The sequence below is a fragment of the Pectinophora gossypiella genome, chromosome 26 (genome assembly GCF_024362695.1).
Source record: "Pectinophora gossypiella chromosome 26, ilPecGoss1.1, whole genome shotgun sequence".
In the NCBI taxonomy this organism is placed as follows: Eukaryota; Metazoa; Arthropoda; class Insecta; order Lepidoptera; family Gelechiidae; genus Pectinophora; species Pectinophora gossypiella.
The window spans coordinates 2,002,613-2,014,709 of NC_065429.1; the positions used below are offsets into that span (position 1 = coordinate 2,002,613).

At 36.9% G+C, this 12,097-nt stretch overlaps 1 protein-coding gene across 1 annotated transcript; it reads right to left on the minus strand.

The window, feature by feature from the left end:
- Positions 1 to 126: 126 nt before the first annotated feature.
- On the minus strand, positions 127 to 4,948 carry LOC126378484 (E3 ubiquitin-protein ligase RNF113A). Its single transcript, XM_050026886.1, has 7 exons — positions 4,689 to 4,948; positions 3,974 to 4,122; positions 3,255 to 3,410; positions 2,226 to 2,353; positions 1,498 to 1,559; positions 854 to 1,028; positions 127 to 340 (listed from the first exon to the last, which is right to left on the minus strand). The coding sequence occupies exons 1-7, from the start codon at positions 4,780 to 4,782 to the stop codon at positions 148 to 150; spliced, it is 957 nt and encodes a 318-aa protein (XP_049882843.1). The 5' UTR covers positions 4,783 to 4,948; the 3' UTR covers positions 127 to 147.
- Positions 4,949 to 12,097: the final 7,149 nt, after the last annotated feature.

Here is a 12,097-nt window from a genome sequence, read left to right on the forward strand (position 1 = left end):
TACTTACTGATGTAAGTTAGTAGTCGTTACATGAGCCATGTCAGGGGCCTTTGGCGGCTCAATAAAAACCCCGATACCAGAAGAAGTTACACACACGATAGAAGAAGTTCTAAGTATAAAACATAATCAACTCAACATCTTTAATCATCAATCAACATCATCATTTTGTTCAACTTCATCATCATCATCATCACTATCATTTTCAGCTCGTGTCTTCAGTTTCGCAGCCAGTTCTGTCGCCGGGTTGAACATGCCATTGGTCTGTGCGTTGCAAATGAAACAGCGTGAAGATTTCTTGAAGTTGTCCAACGCGCATTTCTCGCAGAAGTAGTGTTTGCATCTGTAAAGAAGAAAATACTATCACGGATAAGCGCCATCTAGCGCACATTTTAGGAACCACGACGAACTTAGTAACCAAGAAATCTAACAGATGTCGCTAGTAACCAACGTCGATAAAAAGAATAGGCTGGTTTCCACACTAGTCAAATCAGTTACTTTTTACTAAACGTCTAATCACGAAATTACTATGGGAATAGGCTACTTGACAACCTAGTCAAATGAGATACTTTTTAGAACCGTCAAAACGAAAATTTTCTTTAGAGTTTGTATGGAAATACTGTCCTGTGACGTCATCAATAAAAGCGGTCAAACGTCGTACTCATTGTTACTTAATTCATAAATAAAATTCGAAAATTAGTTGAAATGTAAAATGTGACTGATTTTTGATCGTCTTAGACTGGCTTCTATTTCTAGATTAACATTTCATAATTTATCTTTGACCCAGTCAAATACCCAATTGTGTGAAAAATCACACTGTGACGTCATAGAAAAACGTGGTATTCTGTGTACGTACTTGGTGACCACAGGGTCGGTGAAGCTCCCCCGGCATATGAAGCACTTGAACGGCAGCTCGTCGTCGCTGTGCACCTCGTAGTCGCTGTCGTCGTCGCCGGCGACCGTCGCCTCCTCGCGCTCCAGCTGCCACCCGTGCTTGTAGTCGGAGCGGTCGTGGAGGAACTTGCATGAGTCTGAAAGAGGACTTGCATGAGTTTGAAAGAGAACTTGCATGAGTCTGAAAGAGGACTTGCATGAGTCTGAAAGAGAACTTGCATGCGTCTGAAAGAGAACTTGCATGCGTCTTAAAGAGAACTTGCATGAGTCTTAAAGAGAACTTGCATGAGTCTTAAAGAGAACTTGCATAAGTCTGAAAGAGAACTTGCACGGCAACTTTACGCTCCGCACCAATTCGTATCGGAAGCCGACCTCACCCCCTTTGGGTCTCACCTTGGTCTTCAACAGCCGTAAACCGCTAAGGAGTAAACGGAATGGGTTATGAATTTATATTAAGTGCAGTTTTGACTAACACAGTTGCCTCGACCATTATAGACGGCGATACGGCTCACCACCTATCACGTTGGTCTAACAGAAAGCTCGGTGAGGTGTGAGTACTTAGTTCATCTTGTGATGGTTATACCTGACTACCCCAATAAATCTTACCTCCAAACCCACAGAACCCTGTCTCCTTGTAGTCCTTGCATATATCTGGTTGATAATCCCATCTGAAACAAAGAATTTACAAATTAATTTAATATTACATGGGTTATGGGGTGGTGGGTTATGGGTATAGTGACTAAGATTGAGAAGGGAATGTTAAGTTGGTTTGGACACGTAGAGCGGATGAAGGATAATAAGATTACGAAAACGTTATGTAAAGCGAAGGTTGTAGGTAGGGCTGGCAGAAGATGTATAAGGACATACATTGACCAAATTAGGAATATCCTTAAAATGGTTTGGCACCACTTACTCTGAACCGGCGTGCGTGTGTGAAACGATTGATGAATGTGGAAGAAAGAAGAGAAGTGTGTCAGGATCTTCAAATAGTTTATATATGTATGGGTCAAAAATAATTTATAAAAAGCTAATCTAGAAATCAGCGATTGCTCTGACCGCGTGACTTATGTGTCCCTGATTCGAATCAAGGGTTCTAACACTGAATTCAACTTTATGAGTTTGAATTCATGTTTGGAACACTAGATAATTGATATCACGTGGTTTCCAGGATTTGTGCCCGGTTAATGGCATTAGGCTAGGCGTATGTACAAAATGTTACTGCAATAACTTTAAAAAAAAAAACACTGCATTCTATTCCTGTTTGGCAGACCTTGAGCTTGGATTTCTGAGATTCTATCAGTGACTGTGTTATGTTAAGTCAATGTTATTTGTACCTGACGGTGGCTCTGAGGTTGGCGGGCGCCCGTATGGGACCCTTCCTGACGAGGCCGGAGCTGGCGTTGCCGGCAGCCGTGTCGCGCTTCTTGTAGTATTGAGCATAATTGTTTATACCACGGTACACCTGCAAATCGTACGTAGGTAGTTGGCGATGCTATTAAGTAGCAAAGTTCTTTATTAATACAAGTATTGGCCCCGATTCCTGCAGACCCTTCCTTTTTTTCCATTTTTTGTGCCCAAACATGCTATCGGTCGAATGACCATAAGCAGTTTTGATGGTTTGGTTTTAGTGGCGTGCAGGACAGGCCCCCTCATTAGAGGGCTGCCTTCATTAAGGTGTTACTGTTTATTATCCCATGCCTATGTCCTTTTGAGGCGTCTCATGTAGGGTTGTCACTTAAACTCCGGGCCAGTTTGTTCTTGGGCAGACCCCTTCTAATTTTATTTTAACTTATAACTTAAAATACCTACCTACAAAGTGTAAAAACAGACGATGAGTTGCGGTGTACAGAAAAACCTGTCGATAGGTTTATGAGACACCATTTTGATTGTAAAATGTTTTTTGTTACTTTGAATACATACATAACATACATAAACAGCCTATATACGTCCCACTGCTGGGCACAGGCCTCCTCTCAATCAACCGGAGGGGGTATGGAGCATACTCCACCACGCTGCTCCAATGCGGGTTGGTGGAGGTGTTTTTACGGCTAATAGCCGGAACCAATGGTTTAACGTGCCCTCCGAAGCACGGAATCATCTTACTTACGAAAACGGAAACGGTACGGTTTCGGAATCATGTTACTTTGAATAAATAATAAAAAAAACGGCGTTTACGGGTATACCCGTCGTTTTCTTATCCGCCGAAAAGGAGAGGGACGGATGATTGATAATTGTTAATTTTAAAACAAAATAAAATAGGCATCTCGCTGATATGCGACCCGTCTGACGTGTGTCTGGAAATCCGGGCCTTACGACATTAAAACATTCTCCTCCAGGCAACTGTAACAAGTTTTTTTACATACCTTATCATCAGCCTGCCCCTGGAGGTCCTCGTTAATCTTCTGAGCCTTCTCAAAGATGGCTTGTGCGTCTCTGTCTCGCTCGGTGTCCAACTCATATGTTGCTGTCGCATTCTCTCTCTGTTGCTGTACTGAGAGTGTTGTACGGGCGTCTTTGGCCTGAAAGTGTAACAAAATTATGTAATAATTACACTCATGTGGGAGTAGGTTTAGTGAGAAAATTAAAAAGAATAAAACCATTTGAATTAGTGTAGTGTGATACATACATACATAAACTCACGCCTATTTCCCACCGGGGTAAGCAGAGGCTATAGAATTCCATTTGCTTAAGTACATACATAAAAAACATATTATATAGACAAATTCTACCTAGAAATGCCTACCGTCGCTGAAGAAGCACAGCAGCGTAAAGCAGTACACAAGGAACATTTGGTCCACCATCCTAATCCTTTAGCCAACTCCCTCCTATCCTCTTGGGACATAAAAAGACTGACACATGCTAATGTACTTACGGACTAATAGACAATGCAATGCTGGCTGTATAGTACAAAACATTGAAAATAACAGAACAAATCTGATAATAGTCTAGCGACTGATGGCAGATAACAAAGACAAAAAAAAATTCAGACAAATTGAGAATCTCCTCCTTTTTTGAAGTTGGTTAAAAATGACCAATGTCACTTAACGGCTTCTTTCTGTAGGGGCAGAACTACCCTAATTACCTTTTCATCATCGCTGCTAGAATCACTGTTGGCAAGTTCGGGTTTCTGTTTCTTCGGTCCCGACGTGCTCTGGATGTTAGGGTTGGCTTTCTGTGGACGTTTTGTTGGCAGCACTATTCTTTGATCGTCTGATGAGGTGTCACTCTTTTCTGGAAGATGGATTTATTTTAAATGAAATAACTAGGTCAGTCTATTTTTTTTCATCAAATCAAATCAATTTATTTGCGAGAACACACAATAATAATAATTTAATAATTTTTATGGATAGTAATAGTATATCATACAGTCATTGTCCGTTGAATTTTATTCATGTATATACTGATGGTGTATCTTAATATATAAATAAATAAATAATTAATAAAAAATATTATTGGATGGATGAAATATTAAAATTGGCTGATAGTTGTCTTTTGACCATTTAGGGCTCTGTTTACTTCAATAGCGTTTGGGTGTAAGTTTATATTTGTATAAAGGTAAATCCAGCTTTAAATGTAATACAAAAAGTTTTCAATTGGATGGGTGTGGTGAGGCGTGGGTATTTAGTTCATCTTACGACGTATGTACCTCTAACTATCCCAATGAGATATAGTCGTGAGCTTAGTTTAGGTTCAATTGGATTATCTTTGGCCAAAACATAACCTCAAAACTTACATACATTTTCTTGTTGGAACGGCAGTAAAAATGATAGTTTTATAATAAATTCCATTTGCTTTACCTTCAGAACTGGTTGATTTTCGCTTTCGCCCTCCTCTATTTCTAATATTACGCTTTTTAAACGTTGTTGGAACATCGACTTCTGCGTCCGACATTTTTGTCAAATTTTACACTTAAAATTACATGCAAATAGATCTATACAGGTTAAATTAAGCGAATTAACTGGTGCAATATTAATTATACACTATGTATTGCTTTACAGTGGTGTAAAACTCACGAAAAACGACATAAATCGATTGTTTACAACAAGTACAACAACAAACTGACACTTCACATTGACGTTCGCTCGCCTTTCCTGCGTTTCGAATAACGCAAATTATTTTATTTTAAAACATTCTATAACTACTTAAAAGAAATTCTTATTATTGATTTTTTTTGTAAAATATGTTTTTATTCATCTTTTTATTATTACTAATATTTATTGTAGTATTACAAACGAATTTCCTGTAATATTTTTTTTGTAAAATATATTTTAAATTACACATTTGAAAGGGAACGTTTGGGACAAGTTTGAATTACGTAATAGTTTGTAAAGGTTCCGTAGATGATTAAAAATGTAGTAATTATTTTACTAAACTTTTTATTTTACTAACTATTATTATGAAATAAAACTATTTTTTTTAATTCCGTATTTGGGCGGCCAGACCAATATGGTACTTATAAGAAGACAATTTGCAGTCACCTTTGATTTTTTAAAAGTATAACATAATATTGACCTATTGCAAGAATGGTTTACGCGTTATTGACCACAAGTTTTGTACTTGACTTGATCTTCCGACCGAGTATTGAATGAGGAAAATCTGCAATACATCACGACATAAAATAGATCTTGATTAGAAAGACATAAATAGCCTAGTGTATACGTTTTGTTTACTTACTTTACAATTACTCTATCAGTCTTCGTCATTATAAAGTATTAGCATACTTGAGTCATTTAAGGTACCGTAGGAGCTCCATGATAAGCATAATCAACGTAAACATTTACGAAATTCCATTCGCGTATTTTACTCTCGTTCACCCATATTCCGCTACGCAACTTGAATTGCTTATTACTGCTGGATACAGCAGCGCAGCTCCAAAAAGACACAAGTCTCGCTAGAAGTTAGTCACTTACGTCGTTTTTGTCATTGATTAAAGAAAATAGTATACTACTTTTGCGCGGTTTCTGCAAATTTGCAAAACGACGTATGTCTATATGTTTTTAGCGTTAGGATACATCGTTTCAAGTCGAAAAGGATGTGTTCTCGTTTTAAAAATGGTATACCACTTTTACGCCGATTCTTTCTCAGCTCCAAAAGGCAATAACTATGGCGTGGATTGGCGCAAACTATGCTTTTTCGATGTTAACTCGGATTTTTGTACTAGTTACAAGGTATGCGTTTTCGAAAGCGGAAAAAATAGCTTTCGATTACGAGATTGCCATTTTGAAATGTAATTTTATTTAGTTTTCGCGCTAATAATATGAAGTGAAGTTTGAACACAAATGGTGCTTACGCCATTTTGTTTTTTAGCCACGCGTCATTGTTTTGATACATTGGTTGTTTAGTTTGAAAATAACATTTTTTATAAACAAAATAGTCAGTGGACTTGAATGTAGGTATCTAAGGTGAATCATTTATAGCCTATCGTGAAGAGCTGCCTTTACGATCGGAAAATATTGAGAACGTGTATATAAATTCGTTACTAAGGTTGAATTTTAAGTAGGGCCAGTTAAAAACTTGTCTAGCATTAGCCTTTGAGATTTTAACTAGCCTACCTAAACCGTAGTAGGTACCTAGGTAAGGCATAATAAATATAATATATAATCAAGCATTCGAATTATAATTATTTCTGTACCTTATGCAAACACAGATTTTACAGAAGGTGAGAAAATAAGACCTTAAGTTTCGCAGACTATGCTAAAACCAAAGGAGAGGTTCTAACTATTTACCTACTTAAATCAGGTGCCTAATGAGCAATCAGCATTAATAATTTTACCTACAAATTGCTGTTTTTATGAGGCAGGTCAGGTTTCTCGACACATAATTGCAGGGAAGGGTAAGGTGGCAAGGTTTCTGACGAGATAAACCTATTTTATCTGCGGGTCGGTAACCGTTTGCCTTCGGGCAGGACTTACGTAGATAAAAGTAGGTACTTGGTTCATTGTGAAACGAGGCTGTTGCAATATGCTATCGCTAAAACTTTAAAGACATTAGTGCATTTGTATATGGGCAAATTTCAAATTGATGATCGAATGGAGTTTTCAACCGACCCAAGGTGTAAACCTGCAATTTGCCACAACGGACAGTCTCACAAAACAATATAGGTACTTACCCTTTGGGAACCCGGACCTCTAACCCAATGAAAATGTAACTATACAGTGTTTTTTTTTCATAAATGAACAACCAAATACATAATCCAGGGGATCTAAAGAGGCCACATTGAAGCTATTAATTTGAAAAAGCAATATTGCTATTCAACATTTGCTTACCTATATAAATGTAAGTGCACATACAATATACATTGAAATATTGCTTTTTTAGATAAATTGCTTTAATATAGTTTTTTTAATCCTCAAATTGGAGAACCACTACCAACTGCTTTACGAAATTTTATTTTATGAGTTATTAAAGAACCAATTCTTAGAAGATTAGATTGTTTCATGTGGTATCGATTACAGTACATATATTATCTATAAGTACGTAACAATGAATTCAATAGGCTTAAAAGCAATATTGGTAAATAATAATATTATTGTTTGATATGACGCACATATTCTGATGTGCGCAAATATAATATGAAACAGTCTAAAGTAGGATTTTTACTATTGTAGCGTACCTAAATCGCGCCTGCTGACATCGACTAACACCCGTATTCTAAGATGTTCACTCGACTCGACCTCAGCTGAGCATTTTTATTTTAAGTTGACATTTAGGTATGTCCCCGATGACTTTACTCACTTGAGTCGAGCATTATCATACTGCCAACATAATAATACTAAAATAATGACGTCATGCCTTACTGGAGTAAACTCGAATTAACCGTATAAAAATAAATTTTAAAAAAGTTTTCAGACTTCTCAGACCCATATTACATCTAAACTTATCTAATATAAAACACAAGAAGAACACAAATGAAATTTTATTTTTATATATTTATGTATTTTGACGTATTTTAGTGTAGGTTTTTAATTTGACTATGGTATATATTTTATTAACATTGTAACTATAATAAATAAACCAAACAGTAAAAAAATACATACATGTACTTAAAAAAAAGGTAAAATAAAATAAAAACACGACAAAATATGTATTTTGTACATTTACATTAAAAAATGTAAATCTGTCCCTACAGTTTAAAAGTCATTTTTTATTTCTATTTATATGCTCAGAAACAGTACAGAAACAGTGCTGTCAGTACTATTCAGAGGCGGAGGACAGGAGTCCTAGTACGGCTTTGTAATAGACTACTCTGGACGCCATCCCACTTGCGTCAGACAGAGTACTGCGGGGCGGAAGGCAAGAGGGAAACCACTGCCCTATTTTTCCCTAAAAAAGTAGTATGGAAAATGCTGCACCGACAAGAGCGTGGCTTTTAAATTGATGATGATGATGCTCAGAAAGCAAATGCTAAGAATACCGATTTTGAGCCAAGTTTGGGGAAGACCATGCGGTCGCGTCGCCTGAGAACCGAGTCGGGGTAGGTTCGAGTGAACATTATCTTAGAATACGGGTATTAGACTTTATTGCAAACACGTTTATCAATTATTTTGGTTACACTACGCTGACGCTTGTTTTCATGTTTTTATCTGGGGTTGGACGCATGATAATTGTTACATGATAAACGCACTAGTTCAGAATAAATAATATTTTGATTTTGAATTACTTATCTAGCATGATATTTATGATCTGATAGTAAGTGTATCCCACCTTGGGTCAAATCGTCACTTATCAACAGGTGAGACTGTGGTGAAACACCTATAGAACCTGATAGAAAAAAGTAAGTTGGAACTTCTCCATGATAACCCTGTTCGGAGAACGCATGACTTATATAGTTCATTATAGTATCAGGCCTCCGTGGTCTAGTGGTTAGAGCGTTAAGCTCACGATCTGGAGGTCCGGGTTCAATTCCCGATGGGGACATTGTCGAAATCACTTTGTGAGACTGTCCTTTGTTTGGTAAGGACTTTTCAGGCTTGAATCACCTGATTGCCCGAAAAAGTAAGATCATTCCGTGCTTCGGAGGGCACGTTAAGCCGTTGGTCTCGGCTATTAGCCGTAAAAATACCTCCGCCAACCCGCATTGGAGCAGCGTGGTGGAGTGTGCTCCATACCCCCTCCGGTTGATTGAGGGGAGGCCTGTGCCCAGCAGTGGGACGTATATAGGCTGTTTATGTTATGTATGTATAGTGTCAGGACCTCACTGGTTCGAATACCAGCGCGGGCTCGAAACCATTGGTTTTATGCCCGGTTAATGGCAGTAAGCTCGCCCCTGATCACATGTGATTTAAACATAGCTACGTAACAGTATTAGCAATCACTAAAAACTTGACTTGGCGACTTGTGCGGAGTGAGGCCCTTTTATCTCAGGACGTCCATCACCACTTTATAATCATTTCGACAAACATCCGTCTTGCTTTTTTTTTAATTGTTTAGTGGAAATTTGATATGATGTTATTGTCTTTTTTTGTGTGTGGCGCCCTTTTATAATAAACTATTTCTATTCTATTCTAAAAAAGTATTGTTAACCTCTCATCTGCCGAGACACCAGACACTAGACTTCACATTGTGTCTGGTTGAGATCTGCATTCCGGCGTTCGAAAAGTTTTTATTATGTTACATCCGCATAGAGACGATAATAGTTACAATCTTCGTTTATAATTTTTACTTAATTTAAAAGATGCTTGCCCAAGATTTGACCTCTTAATATCTCAGTCACGTCCATAAGTTATTGATAAGTTGAACTCGCTACTGTCTCTGGAAAAGTTAAGTTAAAGTGATAAATAAGATGTAGTTGACTGTATACTACTTGTACTTGATATTTGATGCGATGCAAGTTATGAGCTATGATGTGTATATTACTTCTACGGATATTATGGCATACAATACCTTTTGCGCTCTAGCATGGTGCGTATGCGCAGCACGACAGAAAGATAGAGTACCTATATAGGTAAGTACAAAGAAAACTTATTTACTTCAAATGGCTGAAGTAATAAAAATGTATACAAAAAACCTCATAAAAATGTACATTTTCTTGGAATGTATAATTTTGCAATACAAATGGCTTAGCTTGGCCAGATAATGGAGACGACAAGGGTTCTCACTCCGTCTTCTTCTATCTGGTGTCAGGGTCGCCAAAGATCCCTGACATGACTCATGTAACCACTACGTAATTACATCACTAGGTAACCGGGACCAATGGCTTAACGTGCCTTCCGAAGCATGGATCGTCTTACTTTCGGACAACCAGGAAGGTGATCAGCCTGTAATGTCCTAAATTTTTGTGATATGTCCCCACCGGGATTCGAACCCGGGGCCTCCGGATCGTGATCCAACGCTCAACTATTGGACCACGGAGGCCCTCACTCACTCGTTCATTAAGAGAGTAAGACAACGTATCTGAGAGTGTCCCTCAGGGGCGTAGATACGGCATTGCCTGAGAGGTTTATGTTGAAGACAAATCGCCCGAAGTGGGCCGACAGCGATAAGCGCTGAAGGAGGATACATGTAAACTATTCGGCTCATGAAGAGATGGTTGATTTCGTCAAGGAATGTTTATCATCTTATTGCTAAACTGTTTTTTTTCCAGACAGACTTAAGGTGAAACCTCAGAACAAAAAAAGGACTTTCAATCAATCAATCCTTATTGTTATTCATTAAAGTTCGTAATAATGGTAATTTTATTATATTTACTATCCGGTGAAATATAATTAATTTAAATCATCCATTTAACGTTATCAACTAAAGAAAATCTTATATTTTCCTACTTAGAACTGGTTAAAACTAGTAGAATAGCCAGTTATTAGATATCGCTGCTTGAATGAAATACAACGCTCAAATGCTTTTATGACGTAAGTTGTACCTACTTAAGCGAAGCAGTCCCTTATAGAACACATTCTTAAATGCCTAAGATACGGTTAAGATTCACTTAAGTACTTAGTTTAGGCATCAGAAACTATTATACTTAATAAAAGTGGCAAATTGGCATTTTTCCTATAAGTACTTACCTTTTTTTTATGAAAGTTCGGACACGTGTGTTACGAAATTTCATTTTATTAATATTTTCAGTCATAATTTTGGTTCTAAAAAGTTTCCCATTCTAAAATGTTGTAAGCACCTACCTACCATGTGATGTCATTACTACAGTTGCATAGTTATAAAATGTTATTATTTATTTTTTGTAATATATTTTGTGTTTATGTATAATTAGACTAGGTTTTTTACTGATTACCTAAATAGATAGAATATATTACCTAAATGATAAAAATACCTGGTATTCAAATATGCTCCTCTAGTCATTAAATAACTTGTAATGTGTTGCTGTTGCAGTTTCTTGACATTTCTTCTCCTCAGCCATATCACCTTGCGAAATGACGTAAATTCAAAAATGTTACATTGTCCGTCAACAAGTTTGTCCATGATAATTACGTTGAATAAATGATTCCGATTTCTGAACTAAAATAAATTATTTTTATAGAATCTATACATGATCGCGCTAAGAAATAATAGGTAAGACCCCTGATAAAAAACTTGGAAATATTTTACAGATAATAAACTTGGTAAGTAGCTATCATAACATTTACTTATAAAAATAGTTGAGTGCGTAGGTAATAAGCATTTAATTTACCATGTGCAAACAAATCACGAAATATACTTAACTTGTGTTACTGTTGCTGTTTCTCGGCATTTCTTCTCTTCAGCCATAACATAACACCTTGTGAAATGACATATTCAAAAATGACAAATGCCCTTTAATAAGTTTTTTCATGACAATTGTGTTGAATCAATTATTTAGATTCTGATTGTAACAATCCGTCTTGCTTGTCTTTTTTTTTTGATAAAGTAATTAACTTATTTAATTAATTAACTTATTGTAAGTTTGCATCGGATGGTATTCACTAATGTCCTGCAAATGTTTGCTTTAATCCGGTAAAAAATAACACTAATATTAATAATAGTGATATCCCTAGGGCTGTCGTCTTAAATTTTGTACAGACTGAGAGCCCGCCTCAGCGCTATTCATTAGTCCGGCGTAGTAGTTAAAACCACTAGCGGCATATCTACAATAAAAAAAAAACTATAGTGTTTGTTGACATAGCCACAAATAACACTTTTGAAACGAAGTCCTAGGTGAAGCTGCAGTAGTTTTAGGCGGATGAGATGTTCGTTATATAAAAATTGACGATTCAAAGTGTAACTATGTTACCTACTG